The sequence below is a fragment of the Sinocyclocheilus anshuiensis genome, unplaced genomic scaffold (assembly GCF_001515605.1).
Source record: "Sinocyclocheilus anshuiensis isolate Anshui unplaced genomic scaffold, SAMN03320099.WGS_v1.1 scaffold238, whole genome shotgun sequence".
Lineage (NCBI taxonomy): Eukaryota > Metazoa > Chordata > Actinopteri > Cypriniformes > Cyprinidae > Sinocyclocheilus > Sinocyclocheilus anshuiensis.
Window position 1 is genome coordinate 1,806,840 of NW_015547674.1, and position 25,194 is coordinate 1,832,033.

General features: G+C 38.8%; 1 protein-coding gene across 6 annotated transcripts in view; it reads left to right on the plus strand.

Annotated features, from left to right (window-relative positions):
- Positions 1–25,194, plus strand: part of LOC107702961 (ankyrin-1-like) — a 149,477-nt gene that overhangs the window by 99,971 nt on the left and 24,312 nt on the right. For all 6 annotated transcript variants that reach the window (XM_016505430.1, XM_016505431.1, XM_016505433.1 and 3 more), the window contains 3 exons: positions 1,558–1,689; positions 6,449–6,610; positions 22,148–22,799. In XM_016505430.1, coding sequence (XP_016360916.1) covers positions 1,558–1,689; positions 6,449–6,610; positions 22,148–22,799 — 946 coding nt within the window. The remainder of the gene's footprint in view (positions 1–1,557; positions 1,690–6,448; positions 6,611–22,147; positions 22,800–25,194) is intronic.

Below are 25,194 nucleotides of genomic sequence, written 5' to 3' on the forward strand. Positions count from 1 at the left end.
AAATAAAATAAAAAAACAGAATCACTGAGTTGGAAAAAAGGATCAGCCCCCTCTTAAAAATGACTTGTAAACTCAATCAGGTGTAGCTCATCACCTTCTCAATGGCACACAAAGCCATTTGACTTTCAGCTGTGGTCAGCTGTGCTCATTTTGAGCTCTGAGCTCAGCATGAAAAGAGCTTTCCTGGAGCATTTCAGTTCTTGGTAGTGCAACTGAAGCAAACAATTAGCTATGGGTGGCAAAGCACTGTCAAAAGATGTCTGGGATAAAGTTGTGGACAGGTACAAGTCAGGAGATGGATACAATAATATTACAAAAGCTTTATCAATGCCTAGAAGCCCAGTGAAGTCTATTATTAAGAATATGTCGATATGTCTAGTGGAAATCCAATCCAGCTCACCATACAGATAACAGCATTCCTCCAGTAAAGCAAGGAGGTGGTGATATCTGTTCTGGGGCGTTTCTCCGCAGCAGGGACTGGAGCTCTTGTCAGGATAGAAGGAAACATGGATGGAGCAAAATACCATCAAATTCTTGAGGAAAATCTGCTGCCAGAAAGTTGTCAATGGGAAGAAGGTTTACCTTCCAACATGACAATGTGAGCACACAAAGGAGAAAAAGCTGAATATCCTTGCATGGCCTGTTCGAGTCCAGACTTAAGCCCCATTACCCATTAAGGAATGACTTGAAGACTGCAGTTCACAAACGCTCACCATCAAATTGAACTGAACTTGAGCAGTTCTGCAAAGAAGAGTGGGCAAATATTGCAAAGTCTAGGTGTGCAAAGTTAGTAGAGACAAATCCCACCAGACTAAAGGCTGTAATTAAAGCAAAAGGTGGTTCAACAAAATATCAGTGATTCTGTTTTTTTTTTATTATTATTATTATTTTATTTTTTTTTCTGACATGTTGATGTTATATCTTTCACTTGGATGTTATAAGTAGTAAAATACAATACAGCTGGATAAAACAAAAACTTTGTCCGTCTTCATTTCAGGCTGCAAAGCAACAAAATGTGATTCTTTTCTATACCCACTTTATAGTCAGTTTAGTTGTACAAAAGGTGGCAATGATGTGAGAATTTGAAAGAGGCATGTCAGATCATGTCATATATTTTCATATAATATATGCAAATAAATGCACATTAATCTTATTTCACTGCAATTCCATTGCCTGCAGTTTTTGTCAATACTCCCACTCCTGTCTACACATAATTTACATATGCAAATTTGAACATGTTTTTAATTTTTCAAGAAAAGTGGCTAGGGATGCACTGGTGTAACCCTAGAGCATAAAGACCGCACTACAGCATAAATCGATGAAGAAAAAATTAAAATAAATATGCAGTGCTTTCAAAATTTTTGCTTTATATATTTGTGTATCAACCAATTTATACAATTTATATTTGTTTGATTATTGACTTGTCAATTTATTAGTACAATAATGTTTTTGAGTGGCACAAAATTAGCACTTATACTTCAGTAAATTATGATTTAGTCTGAAATTAGTCACTTAATAGTGAAGAAACATAATGTATCATATCTAATTCCTGTGCAGAGTTGGGACGTGAACTGCAGTTTAATGTAGATGAAATAAATAAGATCCGTGTGGAGAATCCCAACTCCCTTTTAGAGCAGAGCTCAACACTGCTCAACCTGTGGGCCGCTCGAGAGGGGAAGAGAGCCAAAAGTGAGTGCCATAGTGTCCATTCACTATGATCCTAAGAATACCTAAATTATTTGCGAGCAAATATAATCTTATTAATCTGTCTCATGTGACGTAACTGTATGAACATGCCGCCATATTTGTTGCATGCCTTTAACTTGCAGTGCTGCAGGATTCAAAAAAGGTATCAAAATTTTTGTCTTGCTGCGCTTCAGGCCTTCCCCTTATCATGCAGTCTTTTCCCTCTCACCACCCCTCTATCTTCCCACCTTACCACCGCTTCCCACGCCCCCAATTCTGAACCCCTTTCAAATCTGATGTAGAAATAACCATTACTGAAATAAGAGGGTTTCATGTTACTTTAAGGCTGCGCCCCATTAGTCGACTCTATTTTGATTGGGATGTTACATCCGTTGACTGTTTTTGCTGAAATCTCAGTGATTAGCTTGGAATTAATCCTAGTTAAGAATCATAAGTTCATGCACAGCTTCAGTGAGAAACTTATATACATTCAATAAACACGGGATGATCTAAAAAAATATTTTATCATATTTATGAATGTAGGAGAACCCCAGAAAAATGCTTGGCTACACAATCACCATGGAGAACAATCTGCTTTTGTGATCTGTGTGTTTTCCTGAGGAAGAGCTGTGGCTGAGATCTGAGCAGGACAATGGTTTGTCAGTTCTCTATCCGTCAGTGGTTGAAGGAGAAAAAGCTGAATATCCTTGCATGGCCTGTTCGAGTCCAGACTTAAGCCCCATTAAAATCTGTGGAATGACTTGAAGACTGCAGTTCACAAACGCTCACCATCAAATTGAACTGAACTTGAGCAGTTCTGCAAAGAAGAGTGGGCAAATATTGCAAAGTCTAAGCAAAGTTAGTAGAGACAAATCCCACCAGACTAAAGGCTGTAATTAAAGCAAAAGGTGGTTCAACAAAATATCAGTGATTCTGTTTTTTTTTTATTATTATTATTATTTTATTTTTTTTTCTGACATGTTGATGTTATATCTTTCACTTGGATGTTATAAGTAGTAAAATACAATACAGCTGGATAAAACAAAAACTTTGTCCGTCTTCATTTCAGGCTGCAAAGCAACAAAATGTGATTCTTTTCTATACCCACTTTATAGTCAGTTTAGTTGTACAAAAGGTGGCAATGATGTGAGAATTTGAAAGAGGCATGTCAGATCATGTCATATATTTTCATATAATATATGCAAATAAATGCACATTAATCTTATTTCACTGCAATTCCATTGCCTGCAGTTTTTGTCAATACTCCCACTCCTGTCTACACATAATTTACATATGCAAATTTGAACATGTTTTTAATTTTTCAAGAAAAGTGGCTAGGGATGCACTGGTGTAACCCTAGAGCATAAAGACCGCACTACAGCATAAATCGATGAAGAAAAAATTAAAATAAATATGCAGTGCTTTCAAAATTTTTGCTTTATATATTTGTGTATCAACCAATTTATACAATTTATATTTGTTTGATTATTGACTTGTCAATTTATTAGTACAATAATGTTTTTGAGTGGCACAAAATTAGCACTTATACTTCAGTAAATTATGATTTAGTCTGAAATTAGTCACTTAATAGTGAAGAAACATAATGTATCATATCTAATTCCTGTGCAGAGTTGGGACGTGAACTGCAGTTTAATGTAGATGAAATAAATAAGATCCGTGTGGAGAATCCCAACTCCCTTTTAGAGCAGAGCTCAACACTGCTCAACCTGTGGGCCGCTCGAGAGGGGAAGAGAGCCAAAAGTGAGTGCCATAGTGTCCATTCACTATGATCCTAAGAATACCTAAATTATTTGCGAGCAAATATAATCTTATTAATCTGTCTCATGTGACGTAACTGTATGAACATGCCGCCATATTTGTTGCATGCCTTTAACTTGCAGTGCTGCAGGATTCAAAAAAGGTATCAAAATTTTTGTCTTGCTGCGCTTCAGGCCTTCCCCTTATCATGCAGTCTTTTCCCTCTCACCACCCCTCTATCTTCCCACCTTACCACCGCTTCCCACGCCCCCAATTCTGAACCCCTTTCAAATCTGATGTAGAAATAACCATTACTGAAATAAGAGGGTTTCATGTTACTTTAAGGCTGCGCCCCATTAGTCGACTCTATTTTGATTGGGATGTTACATCCGTTGACTGTTTTTGCTGAAATCTCAGTGATTAGCTTGGAATTAATCCTAGTTAAGAATCATAAGTTCATGCACAGCTTCAGTGAGAAACTTATATACATTCAATAAACACGGGATGATCTAAAAAAATATTTTATCATATTTATGAATGTAGGAGAACCCCAGAAAAATGCTTGGCTACACAATCACCATGGAGAACAATCTGCTTTTGTGATCTGTGTGTTTTCCTGAGGAAGAGCTGTGGCTGAGATCTGAGCAGGACAATGGTTTGTCAGTTCTCTATCCGTCAAGTCATTTCCATACAGACTACTCTATGGGAGTTGTGTTGTTGCACGACTGCACTTGAAGATCTTTAAGCATGCCTTTAGGCAGTGAGAATTGCCCACTTCCATATAAAGCTGGCCAGCAGCCCAATTCTCATTCAGAATTTCTCTCTTCAAGACTGTCTCTTCAAGCTCATTTTAGCTACCAGAAAGTTGTGATGTTTGTGAACTACTTCCATTTCGGTCCATTACTTCAGTCGCGGCTAGCCAACAAGTTATTGGGAAGTTGCATGAAACAAAAATTGTTTTGAGTAGGTGCCTCAGCCACTTCAGCTTGCCACAGCGCTGTGCTCTAGCTAGAACAAAAAATGAGTGCCACTGCACACAAAGCATGCCGCACAACACAGCCTTGCCCAAATGCTTGTGGCAATCATATTGAGAGGAAGGACTTGCACCAGGTGTGGACTTCTTGCTTCCGACAGGAAGTGTGGGTCACTGTCCCTGGAACTTCCTTAACAGTGCACATAAGGGCTGCATCTGAAATCGCATACTTCCTTACTATATAGTAGGTGAAAAACGGCACGTGACAAAAGAAATATGTCAGAATTCACAGAAGGCATAAAAGAGTAGGCAAAAAGTCGGAGGGAGTCTTTGTATTTCTCCCTAATCAAACACACTTGATTCAGGTCATCAGATCATTAGTAGAGACTCCAAGACCTGAAATGGGTCAGACAAATGAGACATTCAAAATCTGCAGTGTTGGAGGGCTCTAGAAACAAGTGTTTGAGACATTTGATGTACCCAGACAGCTATTGCTTCAAAAGTGGTGCGATTCCAATTGAGTTTTGAGCCTCCGAACTGCCCCAATCAAATCCTTACCTCTCTGATTTGATGATGACTATAGAGGACTAGGCCCAGTCAGTGGAATGGAAGGCACAGCTGACTCTATCATGGCATATTCCTCCCCAGTCCTCCTGAAGAGGATGCCAATGGGTTAGAGGAGGGTGGTTTCTCTTCTTCACAGCTGGAGATTTGTTTTTTCCTGTCTGTCGCCAAACTGCTGAGCGCCTAGAAGCTGAATGGCCGGCAACCATGCCATTCCAAATTTTGTGAGTTTTAATGCATTCTTGGTGATGGAGAGTGCAGCAAACAGGGGAAGGTGGAGCCTTCTGGAATCTCTGGATGCCTGTCTGGTCCCTTAGACTAATTTGGGGTTGAATTCGGCACCTCAGCTATCTCACAAATAGCCAAGTGTGTGAACAAGATCTATAAAGCCAAAGCATACCCGGACAGAGCACAGAACTTTGTCAGTGTCTCTGCAACTTGCCTATGAGGTGGGCACAGCCATTGAGGAAAGGAAGCTAGTTAAAGACTTGTGGACTAAAATACACACAGCATTAGATACACCAACCAAGCCGTGGGTCATGCCATGGCATTAATTGTGGTAGCTCAAAAGCATCTGTGACTGAACATCTATAAGACCATTGATAAGAACTCCTTGTTCTTGTTCTTAGACACTTCATCATCCCCGGGTGGGTTTTTTGGTTCAGCAGTGGCAGCTATGCAGGCTCACTGTAAATCTAAGAAGAAAAAGAATAAGACTTTCAGTTGTCACCTGATCTGGGCCAGGAATCCATCTCACCATTCTCCAGCATACACTTTATGGGTGTAGACAGCCCCCTAAGAAGAAGAGGCATGGGGAGCCATTGGTATGCCCTGCACTGTTTTAAGAGGAGTGAGGCCAGTGATAGCCCTGGCTCCGCCCTTCCCAAGTTCATGGGGGTAATATTAGGCCCTGTCCCATCACCCTCAAGTTTTTGTCAAAATAAAACTTCCCAAAAAATGAACATTGAACACTGCCAAACTGGTGCTCATCCTACCTCTGGGTTCTTAATGTGGAGGGGTTGCATAAAAAGGGCCGACTTTCTATGGTGTAAATGGGTGGGGCTCCCCAATGTTGTTAGGTGAAAATTAGGAGAAGCTCATTGGTCACATGATAGTCTGCACAAGACATCCTCCTATGTATGATTGACTTGTGGTATGTTTTTGAATTCTCTACCATTGCTTACCCCCTGATGGTGATAAATATGGTGGCTGTAAAGAAAAGTTCACGTGACTGAGACAGATTTATGCACAGTGTCTACTTATTTTGGATAACAAAAGTAATAGAGGTTTTTACAGTTAATCCTAATGTCGTTTTGAAATTATTGTTATTTGGATGTCTTTCCTAATAGTGTCTTGAAATCCTTTGGTTTTGTCAGTGGTGTGTCTCTGTCCTCATCCTTTATGTCCAACTACCCTGTCTTCCCCTTCTCCATTTCTCCACCATCTGTGTGTCTCTCACCACTGTAGTGGACAGCCTGTACATGGCCCTCAAGAGCATTGACCGAATGGACATTGTGAACATATTGGAGGGCCAGGGACCACCAACAGGTCAGCAGGGGGACTGGGAGCAAGATGCTTCCAGGTCTAGGCATCATGAGAGAGACCATCTATCTCCTGGCATCACAAATGGTAAGTGAGAGACACCGCTTTGTGACATTCTACATTTTTCTCACTTGTCCCACGTAATCCTTCTTTCTAAAATCTGGCATTTCCTCTCATCCAGCTGATATCTGCTGCTGTATCTTCTGCTCGAACCCTTGTCCCCTTATATTTTGGCCATGAACCTAACATTTCCTTTACCAATTCTGCTGTAACCAGGACCAGAACTGAAGACACCCCTCCAGAACTATGCTATGTTGCTATTCTTTGTAGCCTGTCCAAATGTTTTGACTATTTTGCAGGGAAATGTTTTAAAATACCTCAAAGGTCCTTTGTTCCCATTGAAATTGGGAAATATTTTAGATTAAAGGAGATGCGCTTGTGTGTTTGAATGAACAAACCACTATTGACAGATTCTAAGTTACTTATTCAGTTAAATGTATATTACAGGGTAATATAAGACTTAAGCTCTGACTGTATCTGTGGCTTGCAGTTTACTAATGCTGTCTGTCCAATTTTAACTTCAGATTTAAGTGACATCTTTTGCTTGATATCCACTCAAAGATTCCAGGAAGAGACATGATGTAATCATATAGAATCTCCTTTATTCACTTACAATCAGGCACAGCAGCCTCTGGGTTACCCGTTTCTGAATTCCATGTTTTCAACACATTTTAGCTAGAGATTGTTATCTTCACCTGGAAGACGGTCTCTGCTGTAACTAGCCATAAAACATTGTTTACATTTAAAAATAGCTCCACCCATCAGAATTATTTTGGTTATCATATCAAGAAAAGTAGCCCCACCTCACAATGACAATTTGGACAACTTTAGAGCTTAAATAACATTTTCAACAGCATGCAACAGATCTTGTCAATACAGCTTAAGTTGTATTTAACCCCAGTTATATAGTCTGTCACATTTCTGCGCATTGGCTACCTGATATGTGATGAAATTTGGTTCCTTTTTACCATTATCAAAGGTAACCTAATTAATTCCAGATATCAGTTCATTTAGTAGCATGCTTCCTGTGTTTCTGTGGTAACATTTAGCACACATTGTACTTGTGCAGAGAGATGCACTTTTTTATGATTGAAAGCCTTAAGGCTAGTGTGAAACGTGTTAGTTCTACAGATGCGAAGGGTAAAGCCCGGTGCAAAATATACATTCATATCACTTTGAAGGGACATTAAAAGGGTCCTGACATAACTTTTTATTGTATTATTTTTCCAGAGGTTTACTTATAATGTATAATGTAAATATCATGCATACAGTAGTCATATTTTAGTAATACATTTAAAGGTGCTGTTATTGTGCTTCTTTTCTTTCAAGACTTTAGTGTAAATACCCTAATATATATAATAAATATCAATACCCCTGCCATAGATTATATCATACAAATCTGAAACTGCATGGAATGCCAAACCTGACAAAATTAAAAATAAATAAATACATAAATAACTATACAAATAAATGTAAAAAAGCATAAATAAATAAACGTACAAAGAAAAGTAAAAAAACAAACAAAAAAAAAAAAAAACTAAAATAATATTTATACTTTTATTTCTTTATGTATATTTTTATTTTTTTTTCACATTTTTTAAATTTTATTTATTTACACATTTATTTATTTCAACATTTTTGTATTTATTTACGTATTTATTTCTATATTTATTTATTTACACATTTATACATTTCTTTGTATGTGAGGGCGTGTTTTACCTCAGGAATAGCAACACTTTGTGGTGCCCAAACGAAATACAAGAAGTGTAGCCTACATGACGTGCCTGTGATAGTGGGATGAATTACTTAGATGGGCAATATGGCCAAAATCTTATATCACGGGTTAAATCATTTAATATCACCCTATTATGTAGCCTATCCTACGGAACCCCTAAAGGGACATGTTGGTGGGAACAATACGGGCTGGGAGGAAAAAATATTTTTCAAAGCTTTTTTTGCTCTCTCGCAAAGATTATTGCGTTTGCTCGCAAAACCAGTTGAGACTTTAAGCTCTACAGTTCTATGGGGGAGAAATAAATAACCAATCACAGTACAGCCTTGACGTCATTGAATTTCAGTCGGAGTTGTGCGACACTCAATCGCCGTTTATGGATACCATAGGAATGAATGAGAATGCCGTAAGCTGTATCTCACCTGTCGCAAAAAAAGTCAGTGACTTCTCTTATAAAACGGCATTTTTTTTTTCGGTGTAAACTCTAAAAATAGTCCAATCCAAAAGTATTGCTTAGTGTAAAACATGTTGGAGATTAGCTGATAGGATGTTGATTTATTAAATGATAAGCTGTTTCCTCTAAAAAGCTGTTTATTCAGCGTAGTGAAGCCTCTCCTCCATTGACATCCATTCAAAAAAAACGCCTCTGGTCTCCTTTCCCACGTACTGGCAAACTGTAAGCGTTAGCATTAGCCGTTACGCTTTTTTGGCTAAAGTTTGCAGGCTTGCCTTCTAGTGGCTTTGATTCCACTCTCCTTCAGAGTGTCATCAAGCTTCGCCTTAGTTGTTGTTTTGAAAATGCGACCTCTAGCGGCGAAAGCGTACACATTGTGCCTTTAACGTGGCTTAATATAAGAAGACAATATTTTATATATAATTTATTACAAATATATACTATGTACAGGCAAGCAACGTGCTAATCCTTTAAGCCACATTAAGAGTTTTCATTATAATGTTTATTTTTTGCTGTGGGGAGAAAACATGTGAAACTTTGCACGTTCCATTCACATTCTGGGCTCATCTGCTTTCCTGTGCATAATATGTTTTATTAATAAACTGTATACCAGATTTGGTCTTTTTATATCACCGTTTTCATCCTTTTTAGCGTTTGGGGGAGAAAAAGCTTAATGTGCATTAAGTGCGCGTTGCGTTCATATTGTTTGTCTGTCTTGTCTGTAAATAGTATTTTATTAATAGTAAAAAATATTAATAAGGTTATTAATATCAATAGTGTTATTCATTTTAATAGTAATTATTGATACTGAATTTGGTCCTCCAGTGTCACTGTTTTAGTACATTAAGCATTTCAGAATGTCCCAAAACCGTGCCTTGAACTAAGCTCTGACTGTATTTCTTTATACTTGAGTCCAAGTTCAAAATAAAATTATATGAACTGCTCCATTGTGAACGTACTGAGCTGTATGAACCACTGCAAGCTGTAAAGTAAACAGGAAGTGTTTGTCCGAACTCAACTGGTTTTGCGAGCGAACGCAAAGTTTCTTGGGGAACGCTAAAGATTTGAAAAATATTTTTTCCTCCCACCCCATATTTTTCCCACCAACATGTCCCTTTAGGGGCTCCGTAGTAGCCTATACATACAGATAGGGTGATATTAAATTAAGATTTTTTTTTATTAAAATATCCAAAAACCACTAGAACAGTGTTATATATTTTGCTGACTTGTGTACTTACATTATCCCAAATGTTTCGAAGAATGTTTCCTCTAGTGGCGAAAATTACATATTGTGCCTTTAACCCGTGGCCTGATATAAGACTTTGGCCATATTGCCCATCTAAGTCATTCATGCCATTATCACAGGCACATCATGTAGGCTACACTTCTTGTAATTCGTTTGGGCACCACAAGGTGTTGCTATTCCTGAGGTAAAACACGCCCTCCTCATTACCCTACAGACAAAGAAATGTATAAATAAATAAATGTAAAAATAAATAAATATAGAAATAAATACGTAAATAAATAAATAAAAGTTGAAATAAATAAACGAAGAAATAAATAAAAGAAAAAATAAATGTGGAAAAAATATACATAAATAAGGAAATAAAAGTATAAATAATTAATATTTTAGATTTTATTTTACTTCTCTTTGTATATTTATTTATATCTTTATTTATTTATTTTTGCTTTTTTTACATTTCTTTGTATATTTATTTATGTATTTATTTATTTCTAATTTTGTCAGGTGTGGCATTCCATTCAACTGCTACAGATCCAAGACTGAAAAAACACTTAGAAAACACAACAATTGGCACACTATTGAACAGCAGACAGGTTTCTCAAGATGTACTTTTAACAGTTAAAAAGCACCTTAAAAATCCACAACTCATGGCATGAGATGTGTTGCAGTGGTCAAAGATATAATTCTATAGCATTAAAAAAAAAACTATTTAAGAAATAGCTCAGATGGACACACATCCTGCATGAAGCACCTTTGATAGAACAAAAATAGTAGTGTCCGTCCCACTCTTTCCTTTAGTACAGTACTTCACCCCCAATGCACAATATTGACTTTAATTATATGAGTAACGGGCTGCAATGCATTAGACACTGGGTCACACTTATGTATGAATAGAGTATAGAGAGAACTCTACTGTAATGAGGTGTCTCATTACTGGATATGCCCCTTCTGTGAATTTCTCAGAAATGTTTCATTACGCCAGTCCCTTTTACTGGCAAATACAATGCTTGTGTCTAGTCACCCCCCTTATCTCTAAGTAATGGGGTTATCATCATTGTATTTAAAAACAAAACAAAAAAAAGAGTACCTCTTCCTCGCTTCATTCTTCATTTATAAAGCCTTTTGAGTATGTATTATGAGGACATCACACTCCTGCACAGACATCCCATATTGCAACCCCTAAAACAGAGCCCACTGAGTCATCCCCTTGTTGAATGTGCTCATTAAACCAGCTAGTGTCTCTTCTGAAAGCTAGGATTTGTGCTAGATTTCTCTTCTGAAATATGGTAGTGAGATCACTTCCACTATCCTGTGCAAATGTTGATGACTTCCCTGGATTCGGCTTTGGCCAGTATACATGAATGGCTCTGAATCTGTTTAATCACACTCAGTTTCCATTCCCTGTAAAAAAGGATTGCTTCCAGAGAGCAGGTCCACACCCTGTGCATGTGAGACAGAGACCTGACCCTAGCCTGAGACTTTGTGCATGCTCGCCATTTGATTATGCACAGCACCGTGGCGGCATCTAGTAGTGGAGCTGCAAGTGAGTTTGTGCACTGCACTGTGCATGTGCAAATGGCCTGTGTTGGGACAGCTATCGAGTGACTCACCACTTCGAAGGAAGCAGTAGCTCTCCGCATGTTCTCCCACTTTGTGGATTCTTTTGCTATGCAAAGTTATTTGGAGGATAAAAACTCTGAAAGGTATGTGGAACTGTGAGAATGTGAAGTGCTTGAGAGAATTCATAGGTGCACCATTTGCACTCCTTATTTGCCTATTGCCCTGCAGAGGGAACCCATAAAGCTACCCTCTTCTTTTTCCTCTCTCCTTGAGTGGGGAGACTTGCCGGTTGGTCCCTCAGGTAAACAAGTCTTTGGATAGGATCCCACTGTGACCCAACAGGTATACTGTACATGTGGCTTGTTGCCACCGACACAACAATTTGGCAGGACGTGGGATGGACAGATTGTATCTTCCTTGGTAGACTAAGCTGATGCAGAGCCTCGTCATTCCTTTTATTTTCCACACTGCCTCAGCATCTGTATCAAAACAATGCCGAAAATCCCCTCTGGGATCACTGGTGCATTCAGGATAGACTCTTCCTTTGTCTGACTGGGGAGATTAAGTCATCACCTTCTCTCCTGTATGACCATGAGGCTCTGGCCTTTTCCATGGCTCAGTGCATCTCCAAAGTGAAGAGAAGTCAAGTCAAGTCACCTTTATTTATATAGCGCTTTTAACAATACAGATTGTGTCAAAGCAACTGAACAGCATTAATTAGGAAAATAGTGTCAATAATGCAAAATGACAATAGTAAACACAAATTTTTCAGTTAAAGACAGTTCATCATTGAATTCAGTGATGTCAACATCCAGCTCAGTTTAAGTAGTATCTTTGCAATCAAGTCAACGGTATCGCTGGAAATCAAGTGTCCCCAAAAGTGAAGAGAAGAGATCTTTAACAGCACCCACTAGTTTCACTGTCTGATCCCACTGTCTTTTCTGGCATGGCAGATACCTTGTCCCAGATAATTGGTAATTGGTGAGCACTAAAGTAGAGTTCAAGTCCCTGAAAGACAGTAAATGCATTGGAAGCCCATTTAGCTATGCTTGACTGCAAACTGTCTGCTTTTGATGGGAATGTAGAGCTTGTGGCGTGTGTACTCCTGATGTGAGCTGTTCAATAAAGGCCCTATAGAGGACATGTGGAGAATCCCTTTTACCCTGAGCATGGATCTCCCTTGGATGGGCAATTGCTTGTGAAAGGATTGTTTTTGCATGTGACTGCAACTTATTTTAGGAGCACTTTCTTACCTGCTGTTTTTCAGTCTGCAATCTCTTCCTTTCGTAGTGAGACTTTGCAGTTTCTGCTGTGAGGGCAGCACTTACACAAAGCCTGTAGATCAACACTGAAAAGTGGGGAAGTGGTACCTCACTCGCCTCCTCAATGGCTCCAGCTGCAGGTAGTTTATTATTATTTATTTATTTTTCTTTATTTTTTTTCTCAATTTTTTTGACAAATGGAGAAATATCAGTACAAGAACAACCATCATATTTTAATATCTTGAAAGTAGCGTTTTCAATAATTTACTTAAAAATGGCTATTGGTGGAGCTGACCTCACACGGTAAGGAAGACTATTCCAGACTAACATAGAAAAGGCTTGGTCACCATTAGGTTTACAGTGACAGTGGGTACAGTCAACAGTAATTGATCAGATAACCTGTGTTATGGTTAGAGTATAGGTGAAGACGGTCAGTAATATTTTGGGGTGCTAAACCTGACAGTGACTTGTAAATAAAAAGATTTTTAAAATCAACTTTCCTTACCCGGATAAAAGTCTGGCTTCAGCATTTTGGACCAGCTGCAAATGTGATAATTTAGTTTGTGGGAAACCAGCCATACAATGAATGAACATGGGCAGGAGTGCAATATGGCACTATATCAACACTGCTACAGAGATCCAGTGATGAGTATTAAATCGCCAGGTCAGGAGAGTAATAATAACATGAGTCTGAGAAGAGGCAGTGAGATTTGAAGAATCAGCTTGGCCAGTTAGAGTTTACATGTACCAGTCATGGTGAGTTACAATCAAAGACTCATTTGTTTACTCTAAAATCCAGTTGATGAAAACTTGTGTTATCCATAATTAGTCCACAATATCCAGCCTAGATCATTTACTCAGAAATGCCAAACAGGACGATGCATGGAGAAAGGAGACAAGATAAGAAGGCTCAGGTTGACCAGGTGAAAAAGTGGCAAGGATTCCAATTAATTAGTCATCAGTGTTCTACAATTATTCCAAAACAAACAAACAAAAAATATAGCTTCTTTCCATATGAGGTCATCAAATCAACAGCCATAAAAAATAAAAAAACTAAATGTGCATAAAGTTATAGAATGCATGTCAAAGCCAGCTCCTGGAAGGCCACTGTCCTGCTTCAACCAAGTTTGGCTTCAACCAATGCCAACACACAGCCTGGAAGTTTCTAGCACTCCTGAAGGCTTTGATTAGCTGGATCATGCTTGTTTAATTATTGGAGCTAAACTCTGTAAATCACTGGCCCTCCAGGAGCCGAGTTTGACACCCCTGTTATAGAACATAAAAAGATGGCAGCAGCAGAAAAACACGCCAGTATTTGCTCAACCAGAACCGGAAGGTAGCCATACTGTTTATATCAGGGGTTCTCAAAGTTTACATTCAAAGGTCTGAATCTGAATTCTCATCAACGTGAAAAGGTCTGAAATAATTATTACAAAACTTGTTTTTAATAAACATGCTTATAACTTTATATAACAGTTCAACTTTATATATGCTAATTATCATATTCATTATGTCATCAAGTTGTACTTGCGTTTACTCTCTGAACTGTTACATAAAGTACTGCATTTTTATACAACTAAATGCCCAATGAAGCAGTTCTCGTACATATTTTCTGGTTCTGAAATAGTACTTTAATGTAACTTAAAGTCAAAAATATGTGCATACTTACAGACGAACTACATTCTTGTTCATATGCCCAGACAGTCAACAGTGATAGGTTTTTGGAAACGTTGTTTTGTACTCATTCATTCACAAGTCTGTTGAATGTGCTGCTAACTCTGCCAGTCGAGAAAAACCTCGCGCTCACGGGGCGAAACCGGTGACATTATTCTACTGAATGAAAGATAAAAGGTTTACCCAAAATGTCGCTAGTTGCTATGCGCTTTGTCTTACAAAAATGTCGGTAAAAACTGCAACACTGGTCTGTGCGCCCCTGTGTGTGTGTGCCACGGAGGTCTGAGTGATACGAGTGCACTTGAAATACAAAGTGGAGGAGGGTCTGGGTCGAATTCCCTCCCGGTCCGGATCTGGTCCAGAGTCCGGACTTTGAGAAGGCCTGGTTTATATACTAGAAACTCCTTGTGTGTCCTTGCCAGGGATTGTATTTCCACAAAGGTAGAGCTGCAGTGAGTTTCCCCTACTAGCCAGTGTTTTCTGTGTTGCCGCAACCATTTACTTCAAACTACTAGTCCTCAGCTTCTCTGGGACAAAAGTAGCAAGTCAGTCTTTAATGACTATGGCTACATTCCAATTTTTAATGCCCTTCTTTCACTAACCTTTGTTTCATGGACTTCATCTACATAATTTCTATGTTGCATGAATGGTTACTATTGGCGGAACCCATGCAATGGGTTGAACTGAAATGGTCTAAACCCTTGATCACTTGGAATGCGCTATGGTGCTTTTTATTCATTTTTAATCGATAATTTAATTTTTAAAGAATCACCCCTCTTTAAAATAATCACATGTTGTTGCTTTGCAGACTGAAATGAAGATGGACACAAGATGATTTTTGTTTTATCCATCTGTATTTACTCAGTGCTGATTATAACATCCAAGTGAAAGATATAACACCAACATGTCAGAAAAAAATAAAAAATAAATAAAAAAACAGAGTTGGAAAAAGGATCACCCCCCTCTTAAAAATGACTCAACTCAATCAGGTGTTGCTCATCACCTTCTCGATGGCACACAAAGCCATTTGACTTTCAACTGTGATCAGCTGTGCTCGTTTTGATCAGCTCAGCATGAAAAGAGCTTTCCTGGAGCATTTCAGTTTTTGGTAGTGCAACTGAAGCAAACAATTAGTTATGGGCACCCATCAAAAGATCTCTGGGATAAAGTTGTGGACAGGCACAAGTCAGGAGATGGAAACAAAAATATTACAAAGGCTTTATCAATGCCTAGAAGCACAGTGAAGTCTATTATTAAGAAGTGGAAGGTATTTGGTACAACAGAGACCCTCCCTGGATCAGGACGTCACTCCAAACTGGATGAAAGAGCCGGAGGAAACTGGTCAGAGAGGCGACCAAGAGCTACAGCAACTCTTAAGCAGCTGCAGGAGTTTATGACAAAGAGTGGTCATTGTGTGCATGTGACAACAATATCACAGATTCTCCACAAATGTGGCTTGTATGGGAGGGGTGTAAGAAAAAAGACACTCCTCAAGAAAGGTCACATGCAGTCAGACTGAGCTTTGCCAAAACACACCTTGAAGATTCTGAGGCAGATGAGAATTTAATTTAATTATTTGGCCTCAACACCAAACGATATGTCTAGTGGAAATCCAATCCAGCTCACCATCCAGATAACAGCATTCCTCCAGTAAAGCATGGAGGTGGTGATATCTGTTCTGGGGTGTTTCTCTGCAGCAGGGACTGGAGCTCTTGTCAGGATAGAAGGAAACATGGACGAGGCAAAATACCATCAAATTCTTGAGGAAAATCTGCTGCTCTCTGCCAGAAAGTTGTCAATGGGAAGAAAGTTTACCTTCCAACATGACAATGACCCAAAGCACACAGCAAAACTGAGCACACAGTGGTTGAAGGAGAAAAAGCTGAATGTCCTTGCATGGCCTCGTCAGAGCCCAGACTTAAACCCCACTGAAAATCTGTGAAATTATTTGAAGACTGCTGTCCACAAACGCTCACCATCAAATTGAACTGAACTTGAGCAGTTCTGCAAAGAAGAGTGGGCAAATATTGCAAAGTCTAGGTGTGCAAAGTTAGTAGAGACAAATCCCACCAGACCAAAGGCTGTAATTAAAGCAAAAGGTGGTTCAACAAAATACTCACACAAGGGGGTGATCCTTTTTCCCACTCACTGATTCTGTTTTTTTTTTTTCTGTTATGTTGGTGTTTTATCTTTGACTTGGATGTTATAAGTTGCACTGAGGAGGATTATTTGTAGTGCAGTCTTATGATTTGAAATGATTTGTTGCAGCCTTTTTGAGTGGAACTTCCGCAAAACAAGTGTCTCCAATAATTTAAAACACAGTAGGCTCATTAGGAAAAAGGTGGATAGAACATAAAAAGATGGCAGCAGCAGAGCAAACATGTAAGTGTTTGTTCAACCAGAATCTGAAAGTAGCCATACTGTTTGTCTACTAGAAACTCTGGTGTGTGTCCTTGCCAGAGATTTTGTGCTACAGAGGTAGAGCTGCTTTTCCCCTGCTACCCAGTGTTTTCTGTGTAGCCACAACCATTTACTTCTAACTGCTTGTCCTCGGCTTCTCTGGGACAAAAGTCAGTCTTTAGGAGAGATGTGAGAAGAGGGTTTTGAATAAACAGATGATTCTGACTGTGTTCCAGTTAAATTTTTTTTGGCCTTCCTTCACTAACCTCTGTCTCATAGACTTGGATCTATATCATTACCTATGTTGTATGAGTGGCCTCTACTGGTAGAACCCGTGCAGTGGGTCGAATTGGAACGCCCTTAATCACTGGGAATGTGCTATATTATTATTATTTTTCCTTATCAGTTGTTTATGCACCATTCCATAAGTCTACATGTATGCTTAGATTGCTAAGGATAACTCCAAATATAAACATACCCTAAAACCAAAGTGGAACGCACTCATTGTTATGCAGGGGTGTGGAGTGACTCCTAGACACAAGCATCGATGGAGTAGGGGCTTTAGTGGAATACAATGAATGCTTGTATCTAGTGTGATACTGAAATTAAAGCTATTGTCACGTTAGCATAATTTTAATGGTCCCTATCGCCGTGGAGTATAGTCTGCTATGAATAACAAGAATAGTTCACAAAACCCTAGTAAATTTAAAAGGGACGACCATGCTTTTTTTGTGTGACGTCTTGGAATAGTGGGCAAAATGGCAGTTCTCTGCTTATTCAGTAGAGCATTAAACCTGTTCCCTTTCTTGATATGTCACATGCAGCCCAGCCTTCTTCCTCTCCTTCTCCTTCTCCTCTTTGTGCACCTCCTCTCTGACCTTTGACCTCATACAGACATCATGTTGACCTCTGGCCCTCATTTATCTCTCTGTCCTCAGACCAGTCGTGTGTTTTCTTTTCCCCTCCAAGCCACCTTCCCCCCTCCAAAAAAAGGAAAGTTATTGCTCTGTTCTGTGATCAACCCCCTCCATCACCAGTTGTATGCTTAGCGCCCCCAACAGGAGGGAGGTGTTTCTGACTCACCTGTCTCCTTTTCTTTCTGTCTCTCTCTCTCTCTTTCGCTCTGTCTCCTTCTACCCAAACAACCCTTTCTCGTCTTTCTGCTATGAGGCCTGTTGACATGCTCTTGTGGCACTTTCCTGGATGTACCTCATTCCATAATCTCTGTATGTAGGGTCCAAAAGTAACTTAATGTCATATCTGCCAGTGGCGGGTAAAAATTTTGTAGCCATATATATTTTTGAAACTGTATTTTTCTCTTTTTTTATTACAAATTAAATTAATTTTATTCAAATATTGCTTTGGTGACTTCATGCAAGCAATATTTCATATACGTGTTGCCACATAGAGAAAAAACATAATTTTAGGCATCTCAGATAAATAGACTACAGCACTTGTAGAAGCAAAATATTTATCACATATATAAGCGAGATTCACATTATTATTCTTAAAATTAGATTTAAACCATCTAGATTTAAACCGAACAGCTGGTCAGTGAGTTTTATTTACTTGCCAACTCCAGTTGTACTCACATTTGGCTCTTAGCGAGAGTTAATTTTGGACCCTGTCTGCATGTATCACAGGAGGGCATAAAGCATGAATGCTTCTCCATGGAGATTTTGATAAAACTTTAGCTTGAAGGGCTCTGAAACAGGACACAATGACAATTCACATGGTGCGTGTGCATTACCATAAAGATAAGTGAAACAAAATAAAGTCTAGGTAAAGTTAACTTCATCTAACCTGAAAATTTTCAATTCAGGGAGTAATTATATTCTGTTATCACTTAACTGTCTTTATGGCACATGTTGTTATCGTCCTTGTGTGATGCCCCTCAAATAAAAAATATCACTTTTTGGCATGATGTCTAACAGTGGATCGTGCATGGCATGTTACAGCTGCATGAAGGCCTTGCTAGTGCTATTTGTGATCTTTGATAGTTGTTAAGCTCTTAGAAATATGTTTCTGCTACCTTTCTTTTTTAACCTTTTTGGTCACTGTACAATCACTTATTTATACTCAATGTTTTAATTTTCCTCATGTCTGTCTATTACCTGTGAATTCAAGGATCCTGTTCAACTCCTCACAATCAGTTTTAAGCACTTATACAAATAAGTATTTTCTCTATTTGTTCACAATTATGCATTTTCTTTGTGTGAGTGGATGTTATGTTTCTGTTTATACATAACATGTTAAGGATTTGCTTGTTTTTTTCTATCTGAAAACTTTTCTATTGTTTTTTTTTTTCTTTTGTGGCTAGTTTATTCTCATGAGCTTGTGACTTGTGCCTTATTCGTTTGTGTTTTTGTGAGTGTATTTTGTGTGTCTATTTCTGTTTCCCACTCTGTCTGTCATAAAAGGCCTATAATACACACTAAATGCACAAGAGCTAATGTAGTACTGAAGTATATGTACTCAAATGGATGCTGTCCTGTACATAGTATACATACTACATTTTTAGGGCTCATGCACCCTTTGTCATTTCTATACAAATTATAGTGTGTGTCTGGTATGTCATAAACAAATTAAACATGGAAATCACGGTTTCTGCCAAAATACCATAGTGACTATAGTTATAATTACGGTAGTAAAAGAGTATCGGGAAGAAAAAGAAGAAAAGGAGATACATATGAACTCATTAAGATTCTTAAATAGATCTAATTAGTCATAATGATATTGAAATATTTTAAGTGCATTAAATACATAAATAAATCAATTTTGACCACTTTGTGTTTGTAAAGACCATTTTACCATTTTATTCAATCTCTTTTGTTCTGAACATCTTTTTATTCTGTACTGACACCATGCAGAACATTCTATTCTATTCCTCACAGCATTATATTTTATTCACAATTTTGCATTCCAATCTTATATCTTCATACTACTTTAGGTGCACATACAAAATGTGCTTCCCCAATTAATCACTCGTTGATCACTATACATTACTGTTTATTTATTTTTTGATTATTACTAAATAGAGGTTCTTTCAGATATGTAACAGTATTGGATTACAACTAATATCCATTTAACCTTAAATTATTTTTCGGTAACTACAAATGAAGTCCCATTAGTTAACATTAGTCAATGCATTAACTAACATTAACAAACAACAAGCAATACATTTGTTACAGTAGCTAAGGTCTATTTATGATGCAACTTTTGATTTTAATAATGTATTAAGAAATGTTGAAATTACCACTAACTGAGATTAATAAATGCTTTAGAAGTAGTTTTAATTAATAATTCATATTAGCTAACTAATGTGGTGAACTGATGTTAACAAATGGAACCTTACTATAAAGTGTAAAGAAACTACACAGGCATGAGGTCACATGATTGAGTGTCTCCACCCTCTGAACTCCCATTCCAGGGCCATGTGGTTCATATATCTCTTTGGCGTGTGTAGTGTGCGCTGTATGAGAGGTCTTATCTGTACGGGGGTCATAAACTGGGGAGAGGAAACAGACTAGTCAATAAGGTCCATTGTTTATGTCAGAGTAAGAATGTTATTATGGACAATACACATAATTCTCCCTCTCTGACAATACACATCATTCTCTTTATAGTATAGTGAAACTTGAGTTTATTGGCATTTCTCTCAATGAGTGTGTTTACATGTACAACACTTATCAAATGAGCTCCTTATAAAAACAGACAACAAATAATAATAGAGTACTAAGGTGCTTACATGACCTTACATATTGTTGGCTTATGACATAATAAATGCTGTTTGAGGAAAAATGAAAACACACTCATTGTCAAGAATGAATGTACTTTTTTTTTATCTTTTAAGCCACAATGATTTTTTTGGTATCTATATAAGTATCTATATATTGCTATCCATATCAGTATATGTATAGCTATTGTTTGTTTGCTGACTTGTTGTCATTTAAATGAGAAGTGTATAATTACTGCATGACTAGAGTGACCAAATGGAATAGCAATAAATAAATAAATAAAAAAGTTTCCATTGGTGGAACTGCCTTTGATCAGGCAACCAGATTGTCCCGCCCTAACCCTCTGTCATTGGTTGAGCTAATTTTGCTGAACACATTGCTCAAACAAATAAAGCAATGTCACAATAAATACACACTTCCCCTTTAAGGCTTGAGTCTATGTAATTTCCAATTTCTTTGGGAGGTACTTATTGGATTGGAGTTTGAGAGGACGTGTTTTCAGACTGTACTAAGCTTTTCTGCACAAATCTCATAACTTACGTGGATGTATTTTATTAGTTGACTTGTATCAAGGTTACATGAATGTAATGAATTAATTTCAGCTGTATTTGTTTAGTACTGTTGACAATTGTGTATGTGTAAGACCTTACCATTCTTCATGAGAACAATGGTTATTAATCTTTGCTGGTTGCTTGCATGCATGTTCTTTAACCTGATAGAAGCCAAAATGTCATGACTCAGAGAATGAGAGCATGGAAGTTGAAGCATGTGTGTACAGGGTGCTCTGCCCCAACTCCACAGTTCTGAAGGGGTGTCTTTTACTTCCTGGTTGGTGACCGTCAAAAGGTTCTCTTTAACCCCCCCTTATCTCTTGTGACAACAAGTGGGGCAGCGACAGTCTTATACAATTGCATACTTGGTGCTACCACAATTGCCTGTGCTCTTGCTGCTGACCCAAAGCTGCTGTAAACAATGTTAGCCACCTTGCCTACTTTCTCCAGACTTGAAATGCTATGTTGTATGATGCTGCATTACTGCTTTATATTAAAAGCCACACTGTTTTTATATAATAGTCATCTGAACTACTGTCAGAACTGAAATGCAGTTTTAATCATCACTGTTAGCAGCAAATCCAATGTCGGCCAACACAAACACGCAAAATCTTTGACAGGCAGAGGGTTCTCTGATTGGCTACCATGTGCAAGATGCACTCAAGTGCCCAGAGACAATTTCAGGGCATTTATTTCAGTGATATCTGTCAGGTACGTGGGACAAGAAATGGCTTACAGCAGCTTTAGCCGTCTTGCAACAACCTCTCTAAATTCTTTACTTAAACCCCCATTTGCTTTCTCATTTGCCAAGTCAGTGGGCTTGCTCTCCAATCTCCCTTCCCTAGCCCCCTGGTCTGGAGCACATCCCTCCTGGGTTCACCTGTGTGTGGGGCAGATTGGGGGGCGCAGTGGGGGGCCTGTATCAGTGTGCCTCTCTCTGTGTCACTCCAGGTTACGGGCTGGTGGTACAGGAAGAACTAGTTTCACCGGCCTCCATGCAGTACAGTCTACCTTCGCCACTGGGCAATGAGCCCTACTGGCAGGAAGTGTCGAGCATGGAGTGTGCACCCATCGCTACAACCGAAGAGGACACACTCATGGAGATGTCTGAGGTACAGGTTTGGCCCTCAGGCAATAGTCCTTCCATTGTGGCTGTAGAGGACTCTTCACTGGAGTGCAGCAATGCTGATGACTCCGAGGCGCTACTGAACAGGAACCTGGGCAACTCGAGGAGCGGGACTCCCGGTGCAAACGGACCAGTGGGACTTTCTGCTCAGGGAGGGTTAAGTGGTTCCATCGAGCTCCTTGAGGATCAATCCATTGGGGCGGATTCAGATTACAGTGCTGCTGGGATGCTGTGTCTGAGTGAAGGGGTCAACATCAATGCTCTGGACAGAGGTCAGGGTTTGGAGAGGTCAGAAGGGGCTGTAGGTCAAGAAGTCAGCAACATTAAAGACGGTTCCAGTGCAGGTATGGGAGAAGGAGGAGGTGACGGCACAAACTTAGAAGATAGCATATCTCTCATTTCAGGGCAACAGCGAGTTTATGCTCGAATGAGTGAATCACCTGGGCTAAGAAGACGGGCAGATCCTGGTGATGACAGGTGAGTTGCACATTAGGCTCTGAATTACTTTGTTGACCAGTAGGGACTCTGCTATATATTCCTCAGGAAGTATCATCAGGTAATCATTCTCAACTCTTGATTTTAAAGACCTTTGAAAATGTTTGTGAGGACATCTGGGTATGCTTAAAGAGCAGGTCATATGGGTTTTCGAACAATATCTCTTTTGCAGTTTGTAAGGTAGCTATCCTTCGATGCAAACAGTCTGCAAAGTTGTTAATCAAAAAAGTGCGTGATAAATAAAGATATTGTCTCTCAAAAGAAAGAGTCGACTCTCTGTTTTTTTTTTTTCTGTTATGTTGGTGTTTTATCTTTGACTTGGATGTTATAAGTTGCACTGAGTAAATACAGCTGGATAAAACAAAAACTGTGTCCATCTTCATTTCAGGCTGCAAAGCAACAAAATGTGATTATTTTAAAGGGGGGTGATTCTTTTCTATACCCACTGTAGGCTTCGGTTGCTAAGGAAAACAAAAATACACTTAACTGTGACTGTGTAAAAACATCCTAAGGTTAGCTACAAGTACTATGTAGATAATCTCAAGATAAGTGTACATATAAGTAGACTCACACCCAAAATCGAGGGGTTGATGTTCTGTCCATATAAACTTCCCTCGTCCACTTGATGAAGTTGAACGCACTTCAAAGTGGCGGTGGGGGTTCCCCCAAGAGAAGGTGCTTAGGGAAGTTGGTAAGTGTTTGTCTAAGAGCGTCTTGACACTCGGGTTTGGTTCGATTGAAACAAACTCTGGTGCGATTGCTCTGTTAGTGTGGTTCAAGTGTGAATGCTGCCATCCGCACCTTGGTGCACACCAAACAAACTCTAGTGCGGTTTGACAGAACTATGAACACAAAAGAGACTAAACACATTGTGACCATATCCTTATAGGTTCGGTGTTAAAAATGTAACTTCTCTAAGCGAATCGGAAATGAACGTACTTTGGTTTGGACTAGAACCAATAGAACCGAACTACAAATGTGAACGCACCCTTGTAGGAGGAGTGGAGTGACTCCTAGACACAAGCATCAATGAAATGGGGCTTCAGAGGCATACACTGAAAGCTGACATCCATAGTGAGATACTGAATTGAATGCTAAGAACCTAGATTTAGCATAATTTTAATGGTCTACTATGAATAACAAGAATAGTTTACAAAACCCTAGTAAACTTAAAGGGACAGCCATGGTTTTGTGTGTGTGTGTGTGTGTGTGTGTGTGTGTGTGTATTGTCTCTCAAAAGAAAGAGTCGACTCAGAATCGCCTTAACCAGTCGTTATATTTTCGAATCTTCTGCCTGTTACTGATCTACGTCACTGGGTAACACATTAGCATAATCCCCGCCTGCCCACAAAATATGAACACTCGCTGTGTCGAGAAGATGCTATGTTCCCCGATACCACAGCAATACAATTCGAACCTTTTGTTGTGCTCGTCATTTTACCGAGGACTGCTTCTCTAATCTTGCCTTTTATCTTTGTTGGCTTCTAATCTTCTTTATTTGGACCAACAACCATCTCCGAACCACAACCTGTAAGTACGATTGATACGTTATGTGTACATTTTCAATTGAGTGCTCAAAATATCAAGTTTAGAAAGAGTCGACTCAGAATCGCATTAACGAGTCATTATATTTTCTGCCTGTTACCGATCTACGTCACTGGGTAACACATTAGCATAATCCCCGCCTGCCCACAAAATATGAACACTCGCTGTGTCGAGAAGATGCTATGTTCCCCGATACCACAGCAATACAATTCGAACCTTTTGTTGTGCTCGTCATTTTACCGAGGACTGCTTCTCTAATCTTGCCTTTTATATTTGTTGGCTTTTAATCTTCTTTATTTGGACCAACGAGCGTCTCCGAACCACAACCTGTAAGTACGATTGATACGTTATGTGTACATTTTCAACAAAATATCTAGGTTTTTTTTTGTGCTAATATGTGGTGTATACCTAGTGCAGCTTTAGGTTTCCAGGTAAAGCACAATATTACTGTTTTACTGAAATAGTTCTGATAATTCGCTGTGAACCCACTATTTCCTAATAATGTATCGATTAATGTAGACCGTGGTTGTTCTAATTACTTCGTTTAATAATAAAGAATGTAGTGTAGCGCACAGACTTTATAATCATTGTGAAAGTGCTGTTAATGTAGTTATAGGGTTAATGCAAAGAGTAAAAGACCCGGTAGAGAGACAAGAGGCTGCTACGCATGTGATAAAGCTGTTCTGCGTTATAATTAAAGGTTAAGACACGGAGCGTCTTTTGTCTGTCGTTCTTCAGATATTACAGTAGACATATTTTGGTTTTCAAACTGTATTGTTTCATCAGTTAGTCACGTTAGCACTCGGCTAACGTATCCACCATTATTGTTTTG